The sequence below is a fragment of the Hippocampus bargibanti genome, linkage group LG02, assembly GCF_051943395.1.
Source record: "Hippocampus bargibanti isolate YZ-2025 linkage group LG02, ASM5194339v1, whole genome shotgun sequence".
Lineage (NCBI taxonomy): Eukaryota > Metazoa > Chordata > Actinopteri > Syngnathiformes > Syngnathidae > Hippocampus > Hippocampus bargibanti.
This window is the reverse complement of record NC_142735.1, coordinates 24,546,756-24,572,870: the sequence shown is the minus strand read 5'-3', so window position 1 is coordinate 24,572,870 and position 26,115 is coordinate 24,546,756. Positions and strand designations below refer to the sequence as shown.

General features: G+C 42.6%; 4 protein-coding genes across 6 annotated transcripts in view; 2 read left to right on the top strand and 2 right to left on the bottom strand.

The window, feature by feature from the left end:
- The first annotated feature begins 1,508 nt into the window (after positions 1-1,508).
- rpl34 (ribosomal protein L34) lies at positions 1,509-2,826 on the top strand. Its single transcript, XM_088990385.1, has 5 exons — positions 1,509-1,589; positions 1,952-2,023; positions 2,342-2,441; positions 2,517-2,620; positions 2,694-2,826. The coding sequence occupies exons 2-5, from the start codon at positions 1,959-1,961 to the stop codon at positions 2,776-2,778; spliced, it is 354 nt and encodes a 117-aa protein (XP_088846511.1). The 5' UTR covers positions 1,509-1,589; positions 1,952-1,958; the 3' UTR covers positions 2,779-2,826.
- Positions 2,827-3,686: 860 nt separating this feature from the next.
- ostc (oligosaccharyltransferase complex subunit) lies at positions 3,687-5,167 on the top strand. The gene is made up of 4 exons (XM_088990386.1): positions 3,687-3,919; positions 4,563-4,656; positions 4,723-4,920; positions 4,987-5,167. Exons 1-4 carry the CDS (start codon positions 3,781-3,783, stop codon positions 5,003-5,005), a joined length of 450 nt encoding a protein of 149 aa, XP_088846512.1. The 5' UTR covers positions 3,687-3,780; the 3' UTR covers positions 5,006-5,167.
- Positions 5,168-5,223: 56 nt separating this feature from the next.
- Positions 5,224-17,124, bottom strand: etnppl (ethanolamine-phosphate phospho-lyase). 3 transcript variants are annotated; one of them, XM_088990381.1, is made up of 13 exons: positions 16,984-17,124; positions 16,778-16,896; positions 14,245-14,404; positions 12,899-12,973; positions 12,725-12,818; positions 11,183-11,299; positions 11,023-11,105; positions 10,716-10,941; positions 9,540-9,694; positions 9,386-9,475; positions 9,187-9,317; positions 5,925-5,984; positions 5,224-5,708 (listed from the first exon to the last, which is right to left on the bottom strand). In XM_088990381.1, the coding sequence occupies exons 1-13, from the start codon at positions 17,106-17,108 to the stop codon at positions 5,695-5,697; spliced, it is 1,449 nt and encodes a 482-aa protein (XP_088846507.1). In that variant the 5' UTR covers positions 17,109-17,124; the 3' UTR covers positions 5,224-5,694. The 3 variants fall into 3 exon arrangements, with proteins under 3 accessions (XP_088846507.1, XP_088846508.1, XP_088846509.1); XM_088990382.1 differs by having other exon boundaries at positions 5,940-5,984; XM_088990383.1 differs by lacking the exon at positions 5,925-5,984.
- A 535-nt stretch (positions 17,125-17,659) lies between these two features.
- col25a1 (collagen type XXV alpha 1 chain) overlaps positions 17,660-26,115 on the bottom strand; it is a 48,023-nt gene continuing 39,567 nt past the window's right edge. The window contains exons 30-34 of the mRNA XM_088990380.1: positions 26,021-26,047; positions 25,139-25,192; positions 24,010-24,087; positions 21,448-21,486; positions 17,660-21,314 (exon numbers count right to left, since the gene is read on the bottom strand). Of these exons, the coding sequence (XP_088846506.1) occupies positions 21,312-21,314; positions 21,448-21,486; positions 24,010-24,087; positions 25,139-25,192; positions 26,021-26,047 (201 nt within the window). The 3' untranslated portion in view covers positions 17,660-21,311. The remainder of the gene's footprint in view (positions 21,315-21,447; positions 21,487-24,009; positions 24,088-25,138; positions 25,193-26,020; positions 26,048-26,115) is intronic.

Genomic DNA, 26,115 nt, shown 5'->3' with positions numbered 1-26,115 from the left:
CTGTGTATTGATGAGAAGGTTTCTTCAGCCGTCATCTGTACAAATTTGAAGGTTTCGGACATTTCGCCTCCTATCCAAGAGGCTTCGTCAGTGAACTAAAGTCTGACTGGTCGTATCGACCCTATTTATATATCCCTAATGTCCAGACATGGCGGTGCCGGACACAGCTATGATAGGTCCATACTCTCAGGTTGGGAGGAGCAGAGGACCACTCCCTGTGGCCCCACTGATTGTTCCTACATTCCTGATTAACGACTGGTCCATTTCCCCCACTCCCACCGGTATCACCTCATCAGCAGTATCTACCCCGGTCAAGGATGACGCTCCGTACTGATGCCACAACGTTTATTGTGAAACACTTGGAACACCGTGAAAACTATAAAGGACATTGAAACGACAACGTTACAATAAGTTCGACAAAACATACAGTCAATAAGCAAATCAATAACGTACCGTGTGCACCTTATTAACCGAAAGTAGATAAACGTTGGCATAGACTTTAGACTGTCGTTCTCTATCTAGCAGTTAGTCTGCTTCTGTCTCACTCTAGTATTAGTCTCGTTCTGCCTGTTTCGCCTTGCTCTCATTTATCGAAACACATGACACGGAAGCGGAAGTGATAATGACAAGTCATTATAAATAAAGTATCTAAGACGATTATAAGAAAAACACACATATAAAGGTTCGCATAGAAACGTTTTTACAGAACAACAAGTCCAAATAAATTATATTTTTGTTGTCATGGCAACCAATGACAATATACCCGCCAGTTATAATTACTATTAGTATTAGTATTAGTATTAGTATTAGTATTAGTATTAGTATTAGTTTAGTGTTAGTGTTCGTGTTATTGTTAGTATTAGTATTTAGTATTAGTTTTTTTTTGTTCTTTTGACTTCAAGACGGCGCCGCGAGAGTGGCTGCCTTTCCAGCAGCTCATGTATTTTTGTTTTTCTACTTTCATTCCTTTCATCACTTTGCTGCTGTGAAATGGAAATTTCTCCACTGTGAGACTAATAAAGGCATATCCAATATCCAATATCCAATATCCAATTAGTATTAGTAATAATGCATTTGAAAATGAATTAATGTGTTCATGTGAACACATGACATAAATGGGTTAAAATTATGTAGCATGTTCAATGTTACTAAAACTACTCCTCACTTTATAAAATGAGTATAATAATAATAATAATAATAATAATAATAATAATAATAATAATAATAATAATAATAATATTATTAAAATACCTTTCAAAGCTCTCAAGGACACTACAGTACCAGAATGTGTTTTTCTGCAATGACAACACATTAAAAAAGCAAGATATTGATTTACGTAGGCTTCAAGAATCATATTCATCAAGAGGTAGAGTAATCCTTTCCTAATTTTGCATTATTTTTTTCTGATGTCAAAGTCTGTTCCAAAGCTAGCGAGCTAGGTTTTTTGCGCTCATATGTCTAAGTGTCTGGAAATGAGCCATGCAATACACCATCCTCACCGGTAGAGGGCGGGGCAACAACCAGCATCGAGGCGCTCATGCCTCCCAAATTCGCCTTCCTTCTTCCTCTTCCGGTCACGGCGATAGCAGGTATGGCGGCAATGATAACTCTGCTAAATTGCCATTTGTATATCTGTTTGAATCCGGTGCACGTATGGGTTTACAATCGACTCCATGATACAGTGATATTAACTGTATGTTCAGCCTCTTGTTTGTGTGATTATTTTTCTTTTCGGTAGCTTGGGAGTTATTTTTTGTAAATGCAATACACCGAGGGCCACTGCCGGGTCGCATCATTGAGCGTTTTCTGTAGGCACAAGCCAAAAATGTATTAAGTCGCGTTTCTATTCAAAATGACTCTTTCAATCGGAGATTTCCGTGGTTGTCGTCGTGAAATTTGTCACGCTGACGAACTCGCTGGTCATTTTAACGCTACCGTTTTGTTATGATAGCTGGAAAATGGTTCAGCGCCTGACTTACCGACGTAGGCTGTCCTACAACACGGCGTCCAACAAGACCAGACTGTAAGTATCGTACATGCTAAGTTTCACGATTTGGTCGGTACACTCCCGATTTACAGACAGTTAATTTTTAAAGTGAAACAAAAGAAAATGTAAAAAACAAAATGCATTTTTATATTAATTGAATGTATAAATAAGCAATGAAAGCATTTTTGTGTTTTATTTACTTCTAATTTACCCTTATGTAACGCTCACATTCGCAAGTACGAAAATCTCCCCATTTATTATTTCTGAAACTTGACATGTATGAAGTATCCACTTTGTTCTCGTGTTTGCGGCATCTTGTGCAGCCGGTTAACATCCGCTTGACGTGTCTTGCAGGTCCCGGACGCCTGGTAACCGCATCGTATACCTGTACACCAAAAAGAGGGGCAAAGCACCCAAGTCGGCATGTGGCATCTGCCCAGGAAGACTGCGTGGAGTAAGTGGAAGGACTTGCTACTGCCTGACGTGAAGAACTTGTGTAGGTTCTTACTTTGTGGCCATTTCTTCCCAGATCCGGGCTGTGAGACCTCAGGTTCTGTCGAGGCTTTCCAAAACTCAAAAGCACGTCAGCAGGGCTTATGGAGGCTCCATGTGCGCCAAGTGTGTGCGTGACAGGTAAAAAATAAAAGCATAGGTTGGGGGGTATGTTGCTCGTACTCATTAAAATAAACGTGTCACATTTTTCTAGGATCAAGCGCGCTTTCCTGATTGAGGAGCAGAAGATTGTCGTCAAGGTGCTCAAGGCGCAAGCACAGAGCCAGAAGTCAAAGTGAAATGTCTGTTTGTAGTGCCACAACAAATAAATCAAAAAAAAAAAAAGATTGTGTGTGTTTTACTATTTTTATCAGTACCTCAATTGACAGTAACATGAACACAGCTTGTTGGAGGAAAAAAATCCAGTGGAGTTACCAGTTTAGGCATGGATGTTGGTTGCACACGATTAAAATATTTAATTTGAATATTTATTTGGAAAACATTAGAAATCCTGCGCAACCGACTTTTTTTTTCCTCCTTCAATGTAGCATTTCTTCAATTTACATGTAACATGTAATGTTCAGAAAATGGTTTGTGTGCCTTACTTAACAGGGCTGAGGACTATTTTTATAAAACTTTTGTCCTTTGTTTTCATTTCTGTTTGCTATTTTTGTCCAACATTGGCCTTAAAACATGGATCAGAAATGTTTGTGTTTGTCATGAACCTCAGAGGTTGTCGAGTTCCTTTTCAATTGATGTATTTGGAAAAAATTCAGTGTCTATAAAACATAACATTACACCTGGGACTAACCACTAAAATATCCGATATGAGCATATACACAGAAAAAAATTGATGTTATTTTACCTTATGGTTCTTTTCCTTTCGGCTTTTCCCTTCAAGGGCCGTATGGTTGCATTGCACGTTTATATTTTGTAATATTTCTGCATTCACATTACAGTAGTATATTTTACGCAACAGCTAGTCGAAATATTGAGTCAATTTAAATTTTTGACCCGTGGCATACAAAGCATATTTCTCAGTAGCAATCGTGATCCATACATAGTTTCTGATTATCGCAACATTTCTTTGGTTGTTATATTCTATGAATAAATATGATACAGAAAGGTAAAAGAGAAATAAATATACTGTACTGCATAAAGATTTATATATATATTTGGTGGAAAAGAGAGAAACGTCACTGACGTACTTCCGGGACACGTCACCAAATGCTTCCGCGACGTCCTGCAGCCACGGCAGCGAGCGGAACGCCGAACTTTGACTTGATTCTTTCGGCAAAGTAATGGAGACTTTGTTCAGCATCCCATTCACTGTGCTCGAATGTCCCAACGTGAAGCTGAAGAAGCCGTCTTGGCTGCACATGCCGTCGGCCATGAGCGTCTATGCGCTCGTCATTCTTTCCTACTTTCTCATCACCGGAGGTGAGTCCGGGGATTTATCGACTCCAGATAGGCGACACAACACAGGACATTGCAGGGGTCGCTTTCGAACATGAAACGAGGCGAATGCTGTTGAGCGTGAGGATTTTAACTCAAAGGATTGAAAGGAACCAAGCTAACCGAGCTAGCATTAGCTGCCAATCGGTAAAATAAAACGACCAATATAAAATGTTTTGTTCGCAAACCTTCACTCGTTTCATTAGCTTGACGACAGTTTATAAAATGTTTAACAATGGGAAGTCGATCGGGCTCGCCCTTAATTACGTCTCGTTCGTCGCATGATGTTGACGTCACAAATTGACGGTCGGGCATTTCTTTATTTTTTTCTTTTGAGTTCCTGTATGTTTTTTAATTCCAAAACTCACAAGCTTAAACTGTAGTCCAAAAAAGTTATCGTTCGCTGAAATTCAATATAAAAAAATAATAACAATGGATAAGTCAGTCAATATAACTACTGTATTAAGAATTACTGATGATAAAAATAGGAGTAACCAGAGCGAAGATAAAAATGTTATCCTACATATTATGGACATAAAGGTTGAGACACTGTTAGAATTAGGGACGAACTGGGGACAAATATGTTTTCGCTGAATTATTTCAAGATGGGTTTTTTTTTCCCTGCCAGGTATCATCTATGATGTGATTGTGGAGCCGCCAAGCGTGGGCTCAATGACAGACGAGCACGGACACCAGCGACCGGTGGCATTTCTGGCATACAGGTGAGCGCATCGCCCACCTTGTCACAATGTTGCAAACGAGGCAAGCGCCTTTTGTGCCTTCCGCAGGGTGAACGGCCAGTACATCATGGAGGGATTGGCGTCCAGTTTCCTCTTCACCATGGGAGGCCTTGGCTTCATAATCCTGGACCGCTCCAACGCCCCCAATATCCCCAAACTTAACCGCTTCCTCTTGCTCTTCATCGGCTTTGTCAGCGTCATCCTCAGTTTCTTCATGGCACGAGTTTTCATGCGCATGAAGTTGCCGTAAGTCTCCGGAAACATTTATGACCATTCTGTCCTATTTGGCTCACTGTTTTTTCCTCTCTCTAGGGGATATCTTGTGGGATGAATTCAACTGTGGATGATCAAATTTCTCTGGACTGAAAGCACTGATGTCGCTGTAGAGATTAAGAGTGATAAAGAACCAGCATTGCAAATGAAACATGAAGTGGGATAAAATAAAAAAAAAAGATTTTTGTTACACAGTCCTGCAATAAAACTGTTTTCCGAAGCTCTTGCAGTGATGGAAGTTGATTGAAATAAGAAATAACTCATCCGAACACTGCGTTATTGCTTCATACTGCATTTAATAACTGAAGCTTGCATTCACTTCATGGAGGGTGAGAGAGCAGCATGAGAATCACTCACAAATACATATTTAGAGGAACACATTGCACGAGTCATACCCTCAAAAACAAAAGGTGCATGCCCCCCGGGCCCCAAAAAAAGGCCTCCTTATAGGAGTCTGAGTGGCTTTTGCCTCATGACACGCTGATCTGAATTCTTTCGTCTGATGTCCCTAAAATGTCCTGTCAAGATCAACTCCATCAGCACCAAGAAGTCAGGACACTGCTTGTGTTGACTTGCATTTGACATTTTGCATATATGACTAAGTCAAGTCCCCCCCAAAAATACCATAGCTACCCAAGAAGGCTTTGCCTTTCAATTTCTCATTGTTTTTCATTTGCTTGCGCAGTCGCACGATGTCTTGACACCTTGTTTGGCAATCTGCTGCGACGGACGATGCAAAGTGTCTTTTTATCCGGCGTGACCTTAAGCAAAGAAAAAATACTACGTTTCACTTATATTATATCTTCATTAAATACCCCCTCACCCCGTGTTGTTTCATTGTTGAAGATTGGTGTGTAAAGTAATTCCCACTACGTATGATATTAGTTTTTTTTATTTTTACATTTTTTTCCAATATAGTGTCCCTATATATACATTTCAGGTTTTAGCCTATTTCCTTTCATTCCTTTCATTCTTACCATTACCATTCATACCATTTAGTGCGTTGGAAGTGTTCAAACCGGTGGCTGCTTCAATTTCTGCATGGGTTAAAAAAAAGGGGGGGGGGGGGGGGGGGAGAGTACAAATCTGAGAATTTTCAAAACGTCACAATAAATTTCTGTTAAAAAAACTGATCAATAAAAATGTTTTGGTGTGATTAAAAAAAACAGAGTACTCACAATGTTTGGGATGCATGGCTTTCAGTGAAAGTTACATAAAATGTAAAATGTTGACGCGACAGCGATATCATAATTAAAGTAGGACTTTAAATGGAAGGATTTCATCATCCCAACAATTGGTTGAAACAAAAGTGAACAAAAATAGTGAAATACAAAAAAAGTCAACGTCTCAAATCAGTGTCTGAAACGACGTCTGCCCGGACGCCCGGGGCGTGCATCTTTTACGTCGGTTCGTTTGTTAATTTGCATACTCTGCACGGCAGCCAATCAGAAGCCTGCTTCCTACTTCCGGACTTTCCCGAGCGTTATAGGAGATGGCAGCGTTACGTCATTTGATATGATCACTTGATCGGCTGCTAATTTCCGGAAGGCCGATCGCCAAGTAAACGCAACAGTTGTCAGCGAGTGCAATCATTGTTCTGTAAGCTTATGCCTTTCATTTTCGGTTTTGATGAATGAAAGTCTTCGGGTTTTAGTACAATGGTGATATCGTGTGTGGTTGTTTGCTGAACTAACAGTTTTGTGGAAGGATCCAGGTTAAAATTTCACTGAATACCGATCGCTGAAGGAAGAAAACAAACCGGTTCGTTTGTTAATTTGCATACTCTGCACGGCAGCCAATCAGAAGCCTGCTTCCTACTTCCGGACTTTCCCGCGCGTTATAGGAGATGGCAGCGTAACGTCATTTGATATGATCACTTGATCGGCTGCTAACTTCCGGGAGGCCGATCGCCAAGTAAACGCAACAGTTGTCAGCGAGTGCAATCATTGTTCTGTAAGCTTATGCCTTTCATTTTCGGTTTTGATGAATGAAAGTCTTCGGGTTTTAGTACAATGGTGATATCGTGTGTGGTTGTTTGCTCAACTAACAGTTTTGTGGAAGGATCCAGGTTAAAATTTCACTGAATACCGATCGCTGAAGGAAGAAAACAAACCGGTTCGTTTGGTAATTTGCATACTCGGCACGGCAGCCAATCAGAAGCCTGCTTTGTGCTTTGGACTTTCCCGAGCGTTATGAGGTCGTGCATTTGCATATCATTTTCCAAAGTAGATGCACAGAACCTCAGCCCCAGAACATACATTAAAAGCATTGTGGAAAGAAGAGTTCACGTGGCTTGTAGCAGACGACGCAACGCAAACATTGCATTGTGCAACATGCTGAGCAGTGTATGGACAAACGACAACTGGAGAAAAACCATCAGCAAGGGAGCATTTGTGCTAGGTACATCTGTTGGGGTAATTGGGCTCAGATCATCATTACCAAAAATGTTCACTTTTGGTAATGAGTGATGTTGGCTGCAACGTCATTCACCAAGAAAGTTGTGCCATCCAGATATGCAGACTCACTAACCACTAACATGTACTAACCAACTAACATCTAACAATGACTTACTGCCATTTCTGTGAGAGAATGCATTGCAGAGCCTAAACGATGAGACAGACTTTGATAGGGAAAGAAACGCCAAGAAAGTGTGATGCATAGAATGAAACCATCCTTTCGACATGTGACCTGGCACAAGTCTTCTTTTGTTCTCCACAGGACAGAGCTGCGGTCTGAAGAGAATGACGTGGACCAACCGGTTGCGGAGCTGCTAGCCGTCTTAGCAGCCACAAGCTTCACCTGGATTCGCGAGGACATCGTTCGTCAAGAAGATTCCCGATTCACATCACTGGAGCCGACAGATCACACCCCCTTTTCCCAGTTACCAGCTCATCCGTATCACACCCTGGGGCCTGCTTGCGACAAATGCTACAAACAATTTCGTTCCTCCTCATCGTCCTGGTGATCACCATCCAGGATGCCATGAAGATTTGACTGTTGTAGCGAATGACATGACTTTAATTTGAGATTGTTTCCATTGTGATTGTTCTATTTTGTGATTTTCTATTCTTTTTTCTTTCTTCTTCTGTTCACCTCCACCGATGTTAGATATGTTCGTCACGGGGGAGATGTTGGGGTAATTCGCTATACGAACATCTTTAAACATCTTTTTGCATCATTTCGTTTTGGTTTGGACTGATACATCATCCTGCCTTCCTTTACACGATGTCACATCCCATTACGTCACATCCGATTGCGTCGCACCCTGTCAGTCATATAAATGCTCTCCCAGTCTGTCTCTGTCTCTCTCCCTTCATGCTTCCTTCTCAGCCGACACCGCAATGTCTCCGCTGTCTTCAAGATTAAACTAACTTTCTGTCCAACACCTGGCTTCCTGCTGATTTAACCATCCTCTGCCATTAAGACCCGTAGAAGCAATGAACCAGGGACGAACGATCTAGATAAACCCATTAACATCCTTAATTAAAAAAAAAATCCTTAATACTTTGCAACAATGTTTTTTTTTTGCGATTAGTCGTCTTATTGTGTTCCAAGTTGTGAAAAATGGGGCAGGCAACTTTATGGCCGGGCAGGCAACTTTTCAGAGTTGTCTGCCATGGTGTCCGCTAACTTTTTGTCATGAGTTTCAGACACTGTTCAAATCAATCACCACGTGCCCTTGAGCATACATTAGACCTTGACGACGGCAGGGCTTTGGCATCCCACCCTTTTTGAAAGGCAACAGGAGAATTTCCAACCCCTGGACTGGTTATCAAGAGGATTGAGGTGTACATTAAGTGGACTAAACTTCCATCAGCATATGATGGATGCGCGCTTCGAAACTTTCTGTGATTCCTCCAGTCTCCTTGTATCAGTGTTGTAACCCGATGGTGTCACTCGGCGACATTTGAAGCTCCGTGGCCACTGGACTAGAGTCTGAGAACGTCCTGTTTTCCGGCATCACTATACCAATACGGTCCGTAATTTGGCATTTATTGGTCGATTCAAGGATCAAATGCTTTTTACTTCAGAATGTTGTTGAGGTCCTCATGAGAGAACAATAAAAAAATGCAGACAAATTACTGGGTACTGGGTTGTCGTGAAAATCGCTGGTAACCACCCCAAATATTTTACTCGCAACATTTTTTTGCAATAATTTTTTATGTCTAAAATCATTTGTTCCATAGAAATTTTGAGGTGTTTGAAGCACCCAGCAAACGTGAGATCTTGCCATCGTACCTGTGAGAATGGCGTCCATTTTCTCCACCACAAAGTCAGCGTCGTCCGTATTGAAGCACATGGGGGGCTTGAACTTGAGCACGTTACGATACGGCCCGTCGGCGCTGAGCAGCACGTGCTCGTCCTTCAGCCTGGTTGGAAAAAGGGTCCAAGTCCGTTTCGGGTGGGCGCGTTCACGTCAAACGCCGAAGTCTCTTACCGATAGATGACCTCGGCGGCCTCCGCCGTGGCGGGTGTGAGCGTGGACCTGTCTCTCACCAGTTCGACTCCCACGAAAAGACCCCGACCCCTGCAGGCCGTCACCCGGTCATTCCCGGCTGCCACCGGAACACTCTTTTCCCACTCGGGTGTACCTGATGTCGCCGATAAGCGGGTGCTTCTCCTTTTGTTTTTCCAGCAGTGAGGTCAGGTAGCTCCCAACTTGCAAGGCTTTCGCCTGCAGGTCCTCCTTGGCGATCACGTCGAGGACGGCCAGGCCAATAGCGCACGACACTGGGTTGCCTCCGAACTGCGTGCACCCCCCCCCCCACACACACACACACACACACACACACACACACAAAAACATATACACATACACATTACACACGCACACATACACATTACACATATACACACATACGCGTTACACACAAGCACAAACATATATACACACACATTTCACACAACACATACATTACACACACACGCACACACAAACGCATATTCCCACATACGCATCACACACATACACATTACACACACACACAAACACATGTACACACACACACACACATTACACACACACATGCACCCACATACACATTACATACAAACATAAACACACACACACACACACACACACACACACACACACACGCACACACGAACACACACACACACACACACGCACACGCACGCACACGCACGCACGCACGCACACGCACGCACGCACACACACACACACACACACACACACACACACACACACACACACACACACACACACACACACACACACACACACACACACACACACACACACATTTTGGTTTGGCTTCCACAATCGCCGCCACTGAAGGTATGGCGCTGGACTTTGGAAGCATCGCGGTGCTTTTAAAAAAAAAACTTTTTTTTTTCGGGCAGCCATTTAAAAGATATTCTTGGGCAGCGTTGGTCCATATGAAACTCGTGACAATCTCCTGTGGCGATGAACCTGAATCTTAAGTAGCACCGCAAATATTGTTTCTTTCAGGCGGGTTTCTTTTTAAGTTTTTTAGGCTTTTGAAAATTTATGAAGAAGGTCCCAGAAGACAAAATTAGACTGCAACACACCGCAAAGTGTGGCTTATTAGGAATTCAAAATGGCTGTGAAGGTTTTCTTTTTGTTTTTGGAAGTTCATGTCCATCCATGAAAGTGAATTTGGTGAGCCATTTTTCATTTTTTGTGCTCCCAGGGGTGGTAAATGCATCGTCCCAGAATTAGAAGCATTAGCATTGGTGACTATGGTTATGCTATCATGATTTGTTGCGCAGCGTGTGGGTCTTACCGTGTTGAAATACTCCATTCCCGCCGACATGAAGGCCTCAGCTACCTCCTTGCTGGTAACAACGCACGACATGGGGTGCCCGTTGCCAATGGGCTTGCCCATGGTGACAATATCAGGCACAAAGTCGTCGCCCTGCAGCTGGAAAGCCCAGAAATGGCTGCCGACCCGGCCAAAGCCCACCTGGATTTCGTCGGCGATAAGGAGGCCGCCAGCCTGACGGACGTGCCTGCGGCGTGCGACGAGGGAGTATTCGGTCAAAAGCGAACAACAACGGGACACTTTGGGTTTATTTCTTCTGCTCGCTTACTCAGCCACTCGTTTAAAGTAGCCCGCGGGGGGGATGACCTGCCCGCCACAACTTTGCAGCGACTCGGCAATAAACGCGGCTATCTGCAAGGACAGAAAAAAGATAATTGGATGACCCCTTTTGACCTTGGAGAACTGTTCAAGGCTCGACATGGCAGCACCTTGCCTCCTTGACTTTGCACTCGTTGGATGATATCTCGAACGTCATCTGCGTAGGCTTTGGCGGGGTCCGGGTGGTCCTGTCTGTATTTACCTCTGTACACATCTGGGCTTGGGGCCTGACGAGGAAACACAAAACTGCTTGAAGATTGCAACAGGAGGGAAGTGCATTCTCACAGTAAGTTTTGATTGAAAAAAATTAATAAAATGAAGACAGACTTATTTTTAACTTCACATGACTGTTTTTGGTAAAAAAAAAAAAAAAAAAAAAAACATCTCTCTCTCTCTCTCCCCCTCTCCCTCTATATATATATACAGTGAGACCTCAACTTACAAACACCTTAACTTACAAACTTTTCGTCTTACAAACGTCAAATTTATGAAAATTAAACCTTATAATAAGCACTATTTTCATAATACACACCCACCACGGCTGGCGGAGTGATCTTCGGCGGAAGCACATGACCGAACAGCACCAGAGGTTAAGTTACCAACGGTCCTTATGGAAGGTGACTCTCCTTCCATAAGCCATCAACGACCATCAAAAAGGTAAATAAAACTTTATTTTACAGCACAGTTTATTTCTTTAATTACAGTCCTAATGTAATGCGCCTCTCTTTCCAAACAGCAATTCCCTTTGACCTTCAACGCCATTCCATCAAGCCATAAATGACCATCACAAATGTAAATAAAGTGACTTTATGATACAATGCAGTGTATTTCTTTCATTGCAATACAATAGCACATTTATTATACATAGAATAAGGTATGGTAAAAAAAAAAAATCCAAAAATGGTGAAGTTAAATGGAAAAGAACGTTAAAGTACAAATCACTAATTAAATATAACTGTTTAATTTATTTTGTCATTTGATATTTCCATGATGACAGGTGAGGCACAGCCTCACCTGCCTCCCCTGACTGCACGTCACTGGTTGTCACCCATTGAAAATACCCAACATGTGAGACATCGGCGTGCTGAAAAACACGACTTGGCATCACTCCACCCATATGAAAAGACAAATTAAATCTCGTTATGATATTCGATACCCCCGCGACCCTAATGAGGAATAAGCGGTACGGAAAATGGATGGATGATATTCGATAAAGCAGATGTGTCAAAGGCCCGGGGGCCAAATTTGGCCCGCCACACCATTTTATTCTGCCCGCGAAAACAAATCAAACTTGAGGAATTCAATGTTGCTTGCTAATATCCTAACCAAAATTTGAAATTGTGCCATGTAAACCACAATAACAGTCATTACTCTTAACTTCAGATTTGAAAAATAGTTATGTGTGTATCTTTATGTCACGTGTTGACGGGATTAAACATTCTAATCAAATTCACAACAGCCCTCGAGAGGAAACCGTAGCTACTAAAATAGAGTTTGACAACCTTGCGATAAAGTAATGCTTTGAATGACGAATGACTTGAAATCGCATCCCTTATTGAGCAAAGTGTCACATATCATAAACACGTTTCAGGACTCACTGTGCAGCGGGCATGGCAGGTCCAGTTAAGTCATGGAGATTTAATGGCACTCACCACGTGGACAAATGGACTCAGAGGCGCGTCTGCCAGATGGTGCAACTTGTAGGGGCTGATTTCAATGAGCGACGTCACGTGGCCGTGATAGGCGCTGCAACAAAATACAAAAAAGTCATCAAAGTGGGGGCGGCGAGGGTGGGATGGAGTTGTGTCATGCATATTTTCACGCACTTGTCCAGGGTGATGATGTCTTGGGTGCCCGAATACTGGCGGGCGAGGCGCAGCGCCAGGTCGTTGGCCTCTGATCTGGAGTCGAAAAGGTCGCCATGGTCAGCTGGAGTCGGTAGCTGACAGTCGACCGGTGACTGAGTCACCGTTAAACACACACGCTCGCGTGATTGACTCGCAAGTCATTTCCGCTCACGACCACCAAACAAAACTCGACTGATGAAACATTGAGATTCAAATAGAAAACGATTGGTTTGCCTACTCCGAGGGAAAAGCTTTTCCATGCGCCATTAGCAAAACAAATCGTAACAGTTGAGGGAAGCGTTTTCCGTCGTCAGCGTGGTTACTTATTGACGCGTTCCGCTACCATGTGACTTTTGACTTATCTGAGTAAATGTCACTGCATAGAGATTTATGATTTGGACTTTTATTTTTTATCATGTTTCAAATGCGCCGACTAGTTTACAGTCACCCTCCACCCGTTTTCTCACGCGTTTCTCGATCGCGATTCCGTGCGTGGCGGTCTTTGTGGCATTATCTGACATCTGCGACTCAATTTAAAAACAGAGTTTGCAATCATCTGAGATCACCCCAATAAAAGCGACTCTGTAAAATAGCCTTTTTTGTTTGCTACAGTATGGAATCATCTTCGGAGCCCACTTTCTTTGTGTGGTCTTTGACTTTTAAGAGTAGAATGTTCTTTCAGACAAGAGTCAAGTTCAATAATTTTATTGGATTGTGATAAAAAGTCAATGTAGTTTGAAGCATCCTTCATGTTCGTCATATCCGGATAGTAGAAAAATAAATAAACATACAGATAGATATACAGACAGATAGCTAATTACATCGCTAGCTAGACAGCTAGCAAGAGAGACAGGCAGCTAGCAAGACAGACAGGCAGGCAGCTAGTAAGACAGACAGGTAGACAGCTAGCAAGACAGACAGACAGACAGAAGACAGATAGACAGACAACTGGCAAGACAGACAGACAGCTGGCAAGACAGACAGACAGACAGATGGACAGACAGCTAGACAGACCTCTAGCAAGACCAACAGACAGACAGATAGCAAGACAGACAGGCAGACATACAGCTAGCAATACAGACAGACAGACAGCTGGCAAAACAAACAGCCACCAAGATAGACAGACACAGATAGACAGACAGACAAATAGATTGATAGATAGGTAGATAGCTGACACACTTAAAATGTAGCAAGTGTGCAGGAGAGGGTTGCGCCTGCCATTGTTTTGTGGAATGCGGCGTTGCTGCAAGCCATATGCAGGCGGGGTGAAGAGACACGTGAGAGGTGTGTCCCTCCTCCAGTTCCATGTCATCGTGTGTACTCACCCCGAGTTGACAAAGTAGAAGACGGAGAGCCGGGCGGGCAAGGTGGCTTGCAGCCTCTGGGCATACAGCACCAGGTTGTCATGCAGGAAACGCGAGTTAGTGTTGAGCGTTTCCATCTGCCGTGCGCCGGCCAAAACCACATCTGGGTGGCAATGACCCACTAGTGATGGGAGGGAAAAAGGGGGGAGACATATTGTAGGTAGGGTAACTGCAAGTTGTATGTGTGTGTGTGTTGTAGGGGGCTGCTAGGTCCATCCAAATGAGTCGAGGGAATCTTAACAACCACCAACTATCAAAACTTCATCATTGGTTAAAAAAAATTGGAAGGTCTTAGATTATTTTAGTCAGTCGGTGTACCTTAACTCAATCAAGCATTCAACGTAAATAATAATAATAATAATAATAATAATAATAATAATAATAATAATAATAATAATAATAATAATAATAATAATAATACAGTGGCGGCCTGGTAGTTCAGTGGTTAGCACGCCGGCTTCACAGTGCAGAGGTCACCGGTTCGTGTCCCGGTCCGGCCTCCCTGTGTGGAGTTTGCATGTTCTCCCTGGGGCCGCGTGGGTTTTCTCCGGGTCCTCCGGTTTCCTCCCACACTCCAAAAACATGCATGGCAGGCAGATTGACCACTCCAAATTGCCCCTAGGAGTGAGTGTGAGCGTGACTGTTGTACGTCTTTGTGTGCCCTGCGATTGGCTGGCAACCAATTCAGGGTGTCCCCTGCCTCGTTCCCAAAGACAGCTGAGATAGGGTCCCACGACCCTAATGAGGAATAAGCGATATGGAAATGGATGGATGGATAATACAGTGATACCTCGTTTACGAACCCCTTGGCTTACGAACTTTTCGGTTTACGAACGTTACATTTATGAAATTTTTACCTTGGCATACAAACTATTTTTCGGGATACACACGGAGTTGCCACAATGAGTGATGTGTCGTTCACGAACGAGCTCCGTTCTCCTAACAAGAAAATGGTGGCCAACTGTTTTGTCCTTTATTCCCCGCCCCCAGTCTTCGGTTAAAGCCACGTTATTGGTCAAGAAGGCAGCAGTGAGGGGGTGGGGGTTACAGACAGAGAGAGAGTGAGGCCATTCTCCCAAAAAAAAATGGCGTCTTCGGTTAAAGCCACGTGATTGGTCAAGAACGCAGCAGTGACAGGGGGGAAGGGGGGGTTAAACATTAAGAGGACAGAGAGAGAGTGAGAAAACACACGCGCGCACACACACACACACACACACGCACGCACGCACACACACACACACACACACACACACACACACACACACACACACACACACACACACACACACACACACACACACACACACACACACGCGATAAGGAGACGACAGAGCTTGAAACAAAAAAAAAAACAAAAGTGAAATGGTGAGAAAATATATCGAAAAAAGTGACATTTGGACTCGTTTCAACTTTGAACTTTCAACTCAGAGTGTAGACTGGACGGTTAAAATATCCCATCAATCAGGCTCCACAAATAACCCGCACAAGCCATCTGTACACTTGATGCAAAAAGCTATCAACCCAGCTAAACAGAACAAAATTGATGAGGAAAAAGGTAAAATTATCTCAGAGAAAGCACCTCCAAAGGATCATTCCTCAAGATGGTGAAAGAAGAAGGTTACATTCCTGATCAAGTGTCCACTCCATTCCATCAACGACCATCACAAAGGTAAATATGACGACTTTATTATATAGTTGTTTATTTCTTCAATTATAATACCATAGCACATTTATTATACATAAAATAAGGTATATTTTGTTTAGTTTTAAGAAAATTAGAAAGTATAAAATTATGTTTTATGGGGAGCTGGGAATGGATTTTTCTCATTTCAATGGTTTCCTATGGGAAATTATTTTTTGGGATACACACTTTTCACCTTACGCACTGTCTGGAAACCAATAAAGTTCGTAAGCCAAGGTATCACTGTAATACTACTACTACTACTACTACTACTAGTAATAATAATAATAATAATAATAATAACAATAATAATAACAACAGTAACAACAATAATAATAATAATAATAATAATAATAATAATAATAATGAGGAGGGGGAAGCAAACAGGAACTTAAAGAGGCTGTAGTAAAGGACTGGTAAAGTGTTTCAAATGAACAAAGCAACAGTGTGGTCTCGTCAGGGGGTTGCTGTCTCGACGCGGTTTTCGCAAGTAAGTGTTATGCCATCAAATTCCCAATATTTTGACTCACTTGAAAAGTGAGTGTCTTCAAATAAAAGTTGCTTTGCTGTCATTGCAAGCCTTGATCTGATATTTTTGACAGGAAAACAGAATGTCACCACTGTCTAAAAAACTGAGGAATTGATCTTGTCGTTCCAATACTTTTGTAAATAGATTTTACCTCTAATAATGTCTTGACTCCATTAAGTTAATACTGATTTCAGTCTCTCGTTCTGCGTTTCGATTATTTTTCGCTCCTCTCTTTCTTGCACTGGCAATTTTGAAGTTGTTTCTGATGACGTTGGTTTATTTACCGTGCGCCACATTGTTGATGCAGTCCAGGTAGCGTTGACCCCTCTCGTCGTACATGTACTGACCCCTGGCGCGCACCATCTTAATGGGGTCATCGCTGAAGAAGATTTTGCACGATGGCCTGCACAGGAGAGAAGATTAAAAAAACTCATTCAGACAGTTACAATAAATATAGGCCGTCTGCTGAAGAAATACATTTTGATCGTACCCAATCAGCTTTCGCCTCAGGTCGATCGTCTGCGTTTTGGCCAACTTCTCTTCGCACATGGTGCAAGTGTCCCAGCGGGCGCTGCACTTGCGAGTACTTTTGGACTGACGACGCGCGCCGCCCATTTGTGGGGGCCCCGAGGACAAGCGCGTCACAACGCGGTGCCTCTGCTGCTATCTACTGGCCAGGTGCGTGCATTACCCTGAGAGCACTTTGTTTTTGGAGAAAAAAACAGGTAAACATGACTCCCTCAGAGATATTTGGTTTGAATGACATGGTCTACCCTGGTTTTATCCCACCTTCCAGAAACTGGACAGAAAAGGAAAGAGTAATAGATGATGTATTTTGTTTTTCTACTTTCATTCCTTTCATCACTTTGCTGCTGTGAAATGTAAATTTCTCCACTGTGAGACTAATAAAAGCAAATCCAATCCAATCCAATCCAATGACTGAAACTAAAATGACCTGCCAGTAGATCAGATGACAAAACAAAAAAAAAAAAAAAAACGTTTTGTGATTTATCCCCCCCCCCCTCTCCCATGTTGATTAGATTTCGCATTTGGCATTGTGTGTGTTTACTAACCTCACATACAAGTCAAACGCTTCGAGGATACACTAAACTAATGCAAGCGTGTGCATGTTTGTGTATGGTGGTGTGCGTGTGTTTACTTCCAGAGGCATTTGAAAGACTGTGTTTATTTGGCTCCAACAGTACAGTCACATGAGTTTTACCACACATATCTGCTTTTTTTGTAAAGAAACGTCAATCAAATGGGTAAAAAAAATATACAAATACAGAACATAAACAAACACAATAAAAAATAATACTAATTATATTTCAGCTCACACAACCATATGTCTTTTGTTCCAAAACCACACGTGGTATTTCACATAGTCTTTTGTACATTTTAAAATGGCAAAATATTGGATTGGATTACTTTGGCACTTGTGCACATGATTTTGAAAAAAAACTACAACATCTGCACATGCTAAAGACAGCACCGCGTGACAACAAACAACTAAATCAAAGAGGAACATTTTTATGGAAACATAACGGAGGAATGGGGCAGTCGAGTTGAGTTTTCAATCAATTGTCCACACCTGCAAAGGGGTAGCCTACAATATATTTGAAACGGGACGGACATAAAAATCAGTCAAATGTCATGTTGTTGTTGCATTATTTACACACAAACACGCGCACAAACACACACACAAAATCAAATTGCACTTTTTGTAAAATGAGCACACATCTCATCAGTACATTAACTCATCCACTATACACACACAAAGAGAGAGAGAGAGAGAGAGAGAGAGAGAGAGAGAGAGAGAGAGAGAGAGAGAGAGAGAGAGAGAGAGAGAGAGAGAGAGAGAGAGAGAGAGAGAGAGAGAGAGAGAGAGAGAGAGAGAGAGAGAGAGCGCGGGTGGAGCTAGTTCACTAGCAGGCTAAATCGATGAGAAGGTTTCTTCAGCCGTCATCTGTACTTTTTGAAGGTGTCGGACGTTTCGCCTCCTATCCAAGAGGCTTCGTCAGCGAACTAAAGTCTGACTGTTCGTATCGGCCCTATTTATATATCCCTAATGTCCAGACACGGCGGCGCCGGACACAGCTATGATAGGTCCCTACTCTCAGGTTGGGGGGAGCAGAGGACCACTCCCTGTGGCCCCACTGATTGTTCCTACATTCCTGACTAACGACTGGCCTATTTGCCCCACTCCCACCGGTATCACCTCATCAGCATTACAAATGTTGCCTAACCTGTTTTGCCTAAGCAGGCTATTGTATGAACGATCCAAATTGAACCTCACCCCACCCGCTTTAATGAAGGATTTTGTTGTTTTATAAGAATCGCTTCTTTTACTCCCCTTTCAAACCATCTATGTTCTTTCGCTAAGATTTTAACCTCATTGTTGTCAAATGAGTGGTTGCTAGCTTTTAGGTACAAATGTACTGCCGATTGAGGCCTACTCGTATTATCCCTGCGATGTTGATAAAGTCTTTTTTTTTAGAATTTGTTGAGTCTCCCCAATGTACTGCTCTTTACAATTTTCATTCTTACAATATATTGAATAAACTACATTACTTTGTTTTTCATTTGGCAGCCTATCTTTTGGATGCACTAATTTTTGCCTTAACGTGTTTATCGGTTTGAAATAAGTAGGAATTTTGTGTTGCCATAGGACTCTGTAGATTTTCAGAAACTCCTGCAATGTACGGTACTGCTACTCCTCTCCTTTTTGTATCTTGAGAATTTTTGGTTCATTTACTATTCTTTCTTTCTGACATTTGTTGAATAACCACTGAGGGTACCCAAACGTCCGACACCTTCAAAAAAGTACGGATGACGGCTGAAGAAACCTTCTCATCGATGGACCACTCCTGTACGACTGAGAGCTTACACAGACGTATAGCAGGCTAAATATTATCATGATTGAGTGAATGAGAGCGAGAGAGAGAAAGAGCGGGCAGTGGTAGCTAACTAGCAGGCCAAATATACCGTAACATATCATGATTGAGTGACAGAGAGAGAGAAAGAGACAGAGAGAGCGTGCGTTAACTAGTTAGCTGGCTAAATATGAGAGAGAGTGAGAGAGAGAGGGGGCGCTAGATAGTTAGCTGGCAAAATGTGCTCGAGAGAGAAAGAAAGAGAGATAGAGAGGTAGTTAGTTAGCAGGCTAAATGTGCTTGACAGAGAGAGAGAAAAAGAAAGACTTAGTGTTTACTACATTCAATGCAAAAATGGAGGAAGAATGGAAAAGCAAAACAAACACATCGCATTGGCAGGGCCGAACAACATTCAGGTCACCAAAATAAAAGCAGATGTGTCGACACGGCGACCGACGCCTGAGTGACACGCAGGAATGCCGCTTTGAAAACCCAAGCAATCCAAGAAAACATAGAAAAATAAATTATGTCATCGAATACAAATAGGTCATATATGCAAAGAAATCACGTCATACATAGACAAGAAAGAAACCGCAGAATATCCTTCCGCATATTTGGAAAGAAGAAAGCTTGCTGGGTAGCAACGAAAGAAACAGAACGCATCAAAAAATGGCCTGAAGGGTGTTGCATTCAAGATTTGCGACATAACACAGATACAAATTCACAGGCAGTGAACTGATACCTCCAAGTAGCGTTTGTGTGTTTTTCGTTTTCGCCCACTTCAAGCCGTACAATTAAGAAAAAAAGAGAAAAAAAACACAATAAATGAAAAAGATGCTCTCAAGTTTGTGGTCAAGGAATGAATAAAAGCTTCAGGCACCAAAGGCTATCTTACATAGAAAACAATTAACAAGAAGAAAACAAAATCGAATTGTCATGTTGCCAAAGCGCCTACAGTCTGACACCCTGCGGTGTCATATTTTGTTATGTTTTGAATCAAAAGCGATTTTCTGGTACACATTATATTTTCGGTACACCCGTGCTCGTAAATCAAGGTCTTGTTGTATATGGAAAAACAACAATGGTAATAGACGACATAACATATGTCAAGCCGCTTGCAGTTTGGCAAAATAAACAATAAAATACACTAACACCAAAAACCATGATTGCATTCCATCAACACTCTCAGTAGATCCTCAGCTGTCTCGGCAGAGACCGTCCCCCGGCTCAGAAAGGGGGGCACCCGTCCAAACTAAAAACCCTTTGCGGATTTGTTATCAGTGCAGCCGAAGGAGGTTCGGGCTACCCGGACCCGGCTGGGCGGCGGCCCTCAACGCCTCTTGCAGGCATGTTGGGCGCATTAAAGCAACAAACATCTTTCATTTTTGGGACTTTTCAGGCGACCAGCCATGGCGTGACTCCCTTGGGAAGATTCATCAAAAGTGGAAATTAAAAATAAAATAAAATAAAGTCTCTTGTTGTTGTTAGTTTTTCCTCTGCAGAAGCCAAAACAGTGTGCGCACAAGACAAGACATGCTTTGGTGAAGTTTTGTCTTTTTGATGCTGTGTGAGTGGGTGGGCGGTGACAACGCAAAAAAAAAAAAAAAAAACAATCTCCCTGTCCCTTGAGTCCAAGTGGACTCATGCAAGAGCCCTGTGGCACTCCAGTGTGGGAAGCTTTGAAAGTTGCGCCACAAGCTTCAAATGAACCAACCAACACGCTCACACGAACAATGTGAGAGTAGACATGTCGTTCACGCCCGGCACACGTGATGTGAGTAGAAGCAGCTTTTTGGGGCGTGATGCATCCCAGGTTTCCTTTTGTTCTTGATGTTGGTTTTGCATCCTCATACACTTCGACTTCTTTTTTTCTTTTTTTTTTCCCAAACTATAAATACCAAAAAAAAGAATATATACAAACTCCATGCGTTTCAGGTTAGAGTGATCACTGCAAGAAAAAAAAAAAACACAGGAGGAAAAACCACATGAAGTGTGTTCACATTCCAAATTCTCTCTATTATTTTTTGGGGGATCATGCGTCATTGCTCTTGCCATCAACATGTCCAGGTTTGCCTTCTTACCTTCTGCCAGCAGCCGGGCATCGGTAAGCCATCGGGACCCTGCCACCACAAAGGCACAATTAGACCGAACCGGCATTGGAAACGTGTTCGACACACACCCATTCAAAATGGCCGCAGATGGATTGATTGTATGCCACACAATGTGTAAGCACGTACAGTAAGGGGTATATAAAGTCTGCACACCCCTGATCAAATTCCACGTCGAATGGTTGGTCAATTCATTTTCATTCCTTTGAAGGTCTATGTTTTCTTTTTCAATTGGGTGTATGGGTAAGATTAATCATTCCTCTCAGTCACATACTTTTTTAGAACACATTTTCATATTTGATCAGGCATGTGAAGATGTTTTATGTCTTGAAAAAAAAGCTTATATTTTGTGAGCCCTGTATGTATACACATATTTGTTGCACATGTGTTTCAATTGTCTTTCAAACGTATTTCGGTTTTGATCTGTCAATGCCCAAAAAAAAAAAAAAAATTTGGTTTGTCATTTTTGGTCGTATAAATATTTCAACAATTTTGACTTTTGTTTTCTTGAGTACAGTCATTTTTTACACACGTCCACACCCCCACACTATCCCCCACATACGCATTGAATATATGGATGAAAAGGTTTCTTCAGCCGTCATCTGTACTTCTTTGAAGGTGTCGGTCGGACGTTTTGACTCTTATCCAAGAAGCTTCGTCATGAAACTAAAGTCTTACTGGTAGTTTCGGCCCTATATATATCCTTTCTGTCCCGACGTGGCAGTGCCGGACTCTGCTATGATTGGTCCCTGCTCTCAGGTTGGGGGGAGCAGAGCAAAATCCTTCCCTTAACCGTAATGGTGGGGTGAGGTTCAATTTGGATCATTCGTACAATAGCCTGCTTAGGCAACATAGGCTTAGTTATGCTGTTGAGGTGATACCAGGGCAAATTGGAGGGATTAGTCATTTGCTCCCCCCAACCTGAGAGCAAAAGCCCAATCATTGCAGAGTCTGGCACCGCCGCGTCTGGACATTAGATATATATATATATATATATATATATATATATATATATATATATATATATATATATATATATATATATATATATATATATATATATATATATATATATGACCGAAACTACCAGTAAGACTTTAGTTTGCTGACGAAGCTTCTTGGATAAGAGGCGAAACGTCCGACACCTTCAAAGAAGTACAGTTGACGGCTGAAGAAACCTTTTCATCGATGGACCACTCCTGTACGACTAAGAGCTTACACAGACGCATTGAATATATGCATTCCAGTATTATGATGATGATTATTATTATGCCAACCAGGTGTGCAAGAGAAAAAATATCCAGGGGCTAATTGAAATAAGCGATTACCAAAAGATTGTTCACATAACTACCATATTTCCAGAGTACAAGGCGTACAGAAATATAAGGTGCACCCCCAATGACTGGTGCATTATCAAACTTTTTCCATGTATGAGGCACACCGAACTATGAATGAAATTAGTTTTCCAAATATCATATATAAATATCAAAGTTTTCCAAATATAAGGCACACCACATTATAAGGCGCTAAAGTAGAGGCTTGGGTGACGCATGACTTCTCCTACGGGGGAAAATGGAGTCAGTGGCTGCTGACAGTCATTGCGAGACCTGTTGTGGCTCAATATTACTTGACGTATAAGGTGAACCTGCGTATAAGGCGCAGGGTATTCTTTTGAAGAAAACCAAGGATTTTGGGTGCGGCTTATACACCTGAAAATACGGTAATTATATAAATAAATAAAAAATACAAGGATTTTTGTTTTTTATTATTTTGTTTATTCTGTTCATAAAATACTTGCTTTCCTAAATTGCAGTTATTCATTCATTCATGCACGCATTCATTCATTCATTCATTTATGAACTTCCCTTACCTATATAAAATAATGACAGACGTTATATTGTCATTCATGTAAATAATACACATCAAAATGAAACAAATAGCATGCAAGATGACATACTGGTTCAAGTCTCTCACTTTGTTTTGGTGAAATATTGCAAAGTCAAGCGAAATGCGCATCGTGTGCATGTGAGCGCTTTTGACTTGCGTCGCATGACGTTAAAAGTGTCAAGAAATTCTGATCGAACGTTGGATTGTCCCCCACTTGTGACGGTCTGGCCCAATTGGTACAAGAAGAGGAAGGAACAGGTAAATGGGGGAAGGGGGTAAATAGAGGTGGGGGGGGGGGGTCACTTGTCAGCAGAGAATCAGTTAGTGTGCTGTTAAAAGGGGCTTTGGATGGCTCATCTGGAAGGAAATAGGATTGGGATTTTTTATTTATTTTTTTAATTGGGCATGAAAGGGGGGCGTTAAAGGATCTTGATGCAAGCTTTTTTTTTTTCTTCGTGTCCCATTCGACTTATATCGTTTGAAAAAGGCTGCGTGCAGTGAAAACGTTAATCGCATGCAGTGGATGTTGGTGCACATGTGACCAATGAGAAAATGACTGCACATGCGTGCGCTGTGTACGTGCTTGATGGGTGGAGGCGAGCGACAGGCGTTAGGGCGAGTGGTGGAGGAAAGAGAGGAATACTGTACCAATTGGCACGGGGCATCCAGCCCGTCCAGACCGGGCTGCCCTGGTTCCCCCTTTTCACCCTTAAATCCCCGGAAACCCTGTTTGCAAAAATGACCTCGGAGTGTTACTGGGACAGACGGAGGAATGGGATATGCCTGAGCGCGCACGCGACGGCGGCATCGCCTCATGACCTAGCCGACGCCACAATTCAGCCTCCGCTCGGGTTTGGGGCTATTTTCCAACGCGGGGCGGTTAGCCGGGCGTCGGTGTGGCCATAAGGCGGCCCGCGACCTCGTTCGGAGAGACGATCCTACAGGGCTGGGGACGCAACTTCCAGCTGACAGTTGCAACATACCAATGGGCAGGGTGCATCTAATCCAGGGGCACCCTGTTCTCCTTTCTCGCCCTTAGGCCCTTTTTTGCCTTTCTTTCCCTTCTCCCCCTGCGGATACAACCATTTGGTCACATAAAAAAAAATCACTTGGGTAGATCAGCGGTGAGGTGAGGAAAAGGGGAGTGATTAAAAAAGGGGAACCCACAACAGGGGGAGGTTAGATTGGTCTCTCGGGAGTAAAGAAACGGGAAATAGTATAGTCATAGGGAGTGAAGCTGACCACATTTTAAGGCTGTCAAGGGCGCAAAGGTTGAGAAAGAGTTGCAGGGAAAACACCAGCAAAAGGAGATTCATTCCTGTACAAACACCCCTGAGTCATGCATTCGTCTGTTGTTGACGTCATATCTCAAGTCGGGTTACCCGGTGCGGACTAAAATAATGAAATAGCGCATAGAAAATGTGATATTTTTCATTCCTGGGCTTTTCAGGTGAGTAAGAGAAGTTAGCTCAAGACACGGTTTGCGAATGGAGCTTACGTGAGAGCAGGCGAACAAAAGCGTCGGAGGTGACGAGATGCGCGGTGGCAATCAAAGAGGGAGGCAAAGAACCTGCTGTCAATGGACCTCACTTGGAATGACCATGAGGGGTGATTTGTGATGGGTGGATATGGTTAGCATGAGATAAAGATGACATTGTGAAGTGCTAGCTGTGAGGCTAACAAATTGAAAAACTCGCCGTGTCCATTGACACTAGGGTAGGGAGTTCAGGGGGGTCTCGTGTTAGAAGCAATGCGGTATATCTAATTCTACGTCTACCTTCTCTCCTCTTTCCCCACTGTCGCCTTTCTCTCCTCTCAAACCCGGCAACCCCTGGAAGATGGCAACTTTATGAATCAAACAAGACAAAGACAGACAGAAAACAGACAAGGTTGCAAGCCGCTTTGAAGGACGTCGCAGGATAGGATCCATGGATTCAGGTACCCTGTTCTTATTCGGCACGCTTGCTGATTAAAATGGAAGGCAAAGATGGAAAACCATCAAAACAATGAGCAAAGGATGTCAATGACACCTTTGGACTGACAATGCACATTAATACAGACATGTCCATAGTGTGGTCAGGGGTCCAAATGCGGCCTGTGGTCAATTTTCATCCGGCCCGCAGCCTCTGTCATAAAATAAATGACATCTGGCCTGCATGTAGAATTAATACTGTACATTGGGCACTAGCACTATTACTTGCGTGTGCGAAGTGCTGCCATTTAGAGGCTCAACCTGGCACAGCCAATTAGTATAGGAGTCATTGAGTGAATGAGCTCTAAAAATTTTCTAAAATTGCAATTTTCTAAAAAAAAAAAAAAAAGTAAAATGGCGACAATCAACACAAAGAGGAAAATTGACTGCAAGGGCTGACGGACGGTTCAAGGATTGGTGGACATTGGACTATTTCTTCACTAATATACGGAACAACCGTGTCTGCTTCATTTGTGAAGAGACAGTGGCTATTTTTTAAGAGTTCAATGTGAAGTGATTTCTTTAAATTAATCGCAGTTCTATGTAAAAAAGTGTCCGCCAAAGTTAGCCCCACAATATTTTTAACACACCAAATCTGGCCTCCTTTGCAAAAACGTTTTGGACACTCCTGCACTAAGACTTTTCAAGACGATACATGACGTCCTTCTAGTTTATTGTGATACTTACATCCAAGCCCGGTGTTCCTGCCGCTCCCTGCAAAGACAGGATGACACGGATCAGAACCCTCAATCCCGGTCGGAAAAACATCCAAATTCTACATC

What these genes read in the sequence shown, in the direction of transcription:
- etnppl (XM_088990381.1), bottom strand. Translation starts at nt 17,108, where the DNA reads ATGGGCGGCGCGCGTCGTCAGTCCAAAAGTACTCGCAAGTGCAGCGCC. An exon ending in TACTTTAAACGAGTGGCTGA is followed by an intron (nt 10,942 to 11,022) that starts GTAAGCGAGCAG and finishes CGCACGCCGCAG; the next exon opens with GCACGTCCGTCAGGCTGGCG. An exon ending in CCGCTTATCGGCGACATCAG is followed by an intron (nt 9,476 to 9,539) that starts GTACACCCGAGT and finishes GACGGCCTGCAG; the next exon opens with GGGTCGGGGTCTTTTCGTGG.
- rpl34 (XM_088990385.1), top strand. Translation starts at nt 1,959, where the DNA reads ATGGTTCAGCGCCTGACTTACCGACGTAGGCTGTCCTACAACACGGCG. An exon ending in GCGTCCAACAAGACCAGACT is followed by an intron (nt 2,024 to 2,341) that starts GTAAGTATCGTA and finishes CGTGTCTTGCAG; the next exon opens with GTCCCGGACGCCTGGTAACC. An exon ending in GCCCAGGAAGACTGCGTGGA is followed by an intron (nt 2,442 to 2,516) that starts GTAAGTGGAAGG and finishes ATTTCTTCCCAG; the next exon opens with ATCCGGGCTGTGAGACCTCA.
- ostc (XM_088990386.1), top strand. Translation starts at nt 3,781, where the DNA reads ATGGAGACTTTGTTCAGCATCCCATTCACTGTGCTCGAATGTCCCAAC. An exon ending in CTACTTTCTCATCACCGGAG is followed by an intron (nt 3,920 to 4,562) that starts GTGAGTCCGGGG and finishes TTTCCCTGCCAG; the next exon opens with GTATCATCTATGATGTGATT. An exon ending in GTGGCATTTCTGGCATACAG is followed by an intron (nt 4,657 to 4,722) that starts GTGAGCGCATCG and finishes TGCCTTCCGCAG; the next exon opens with GGTGAACGGCCAGTACATCA.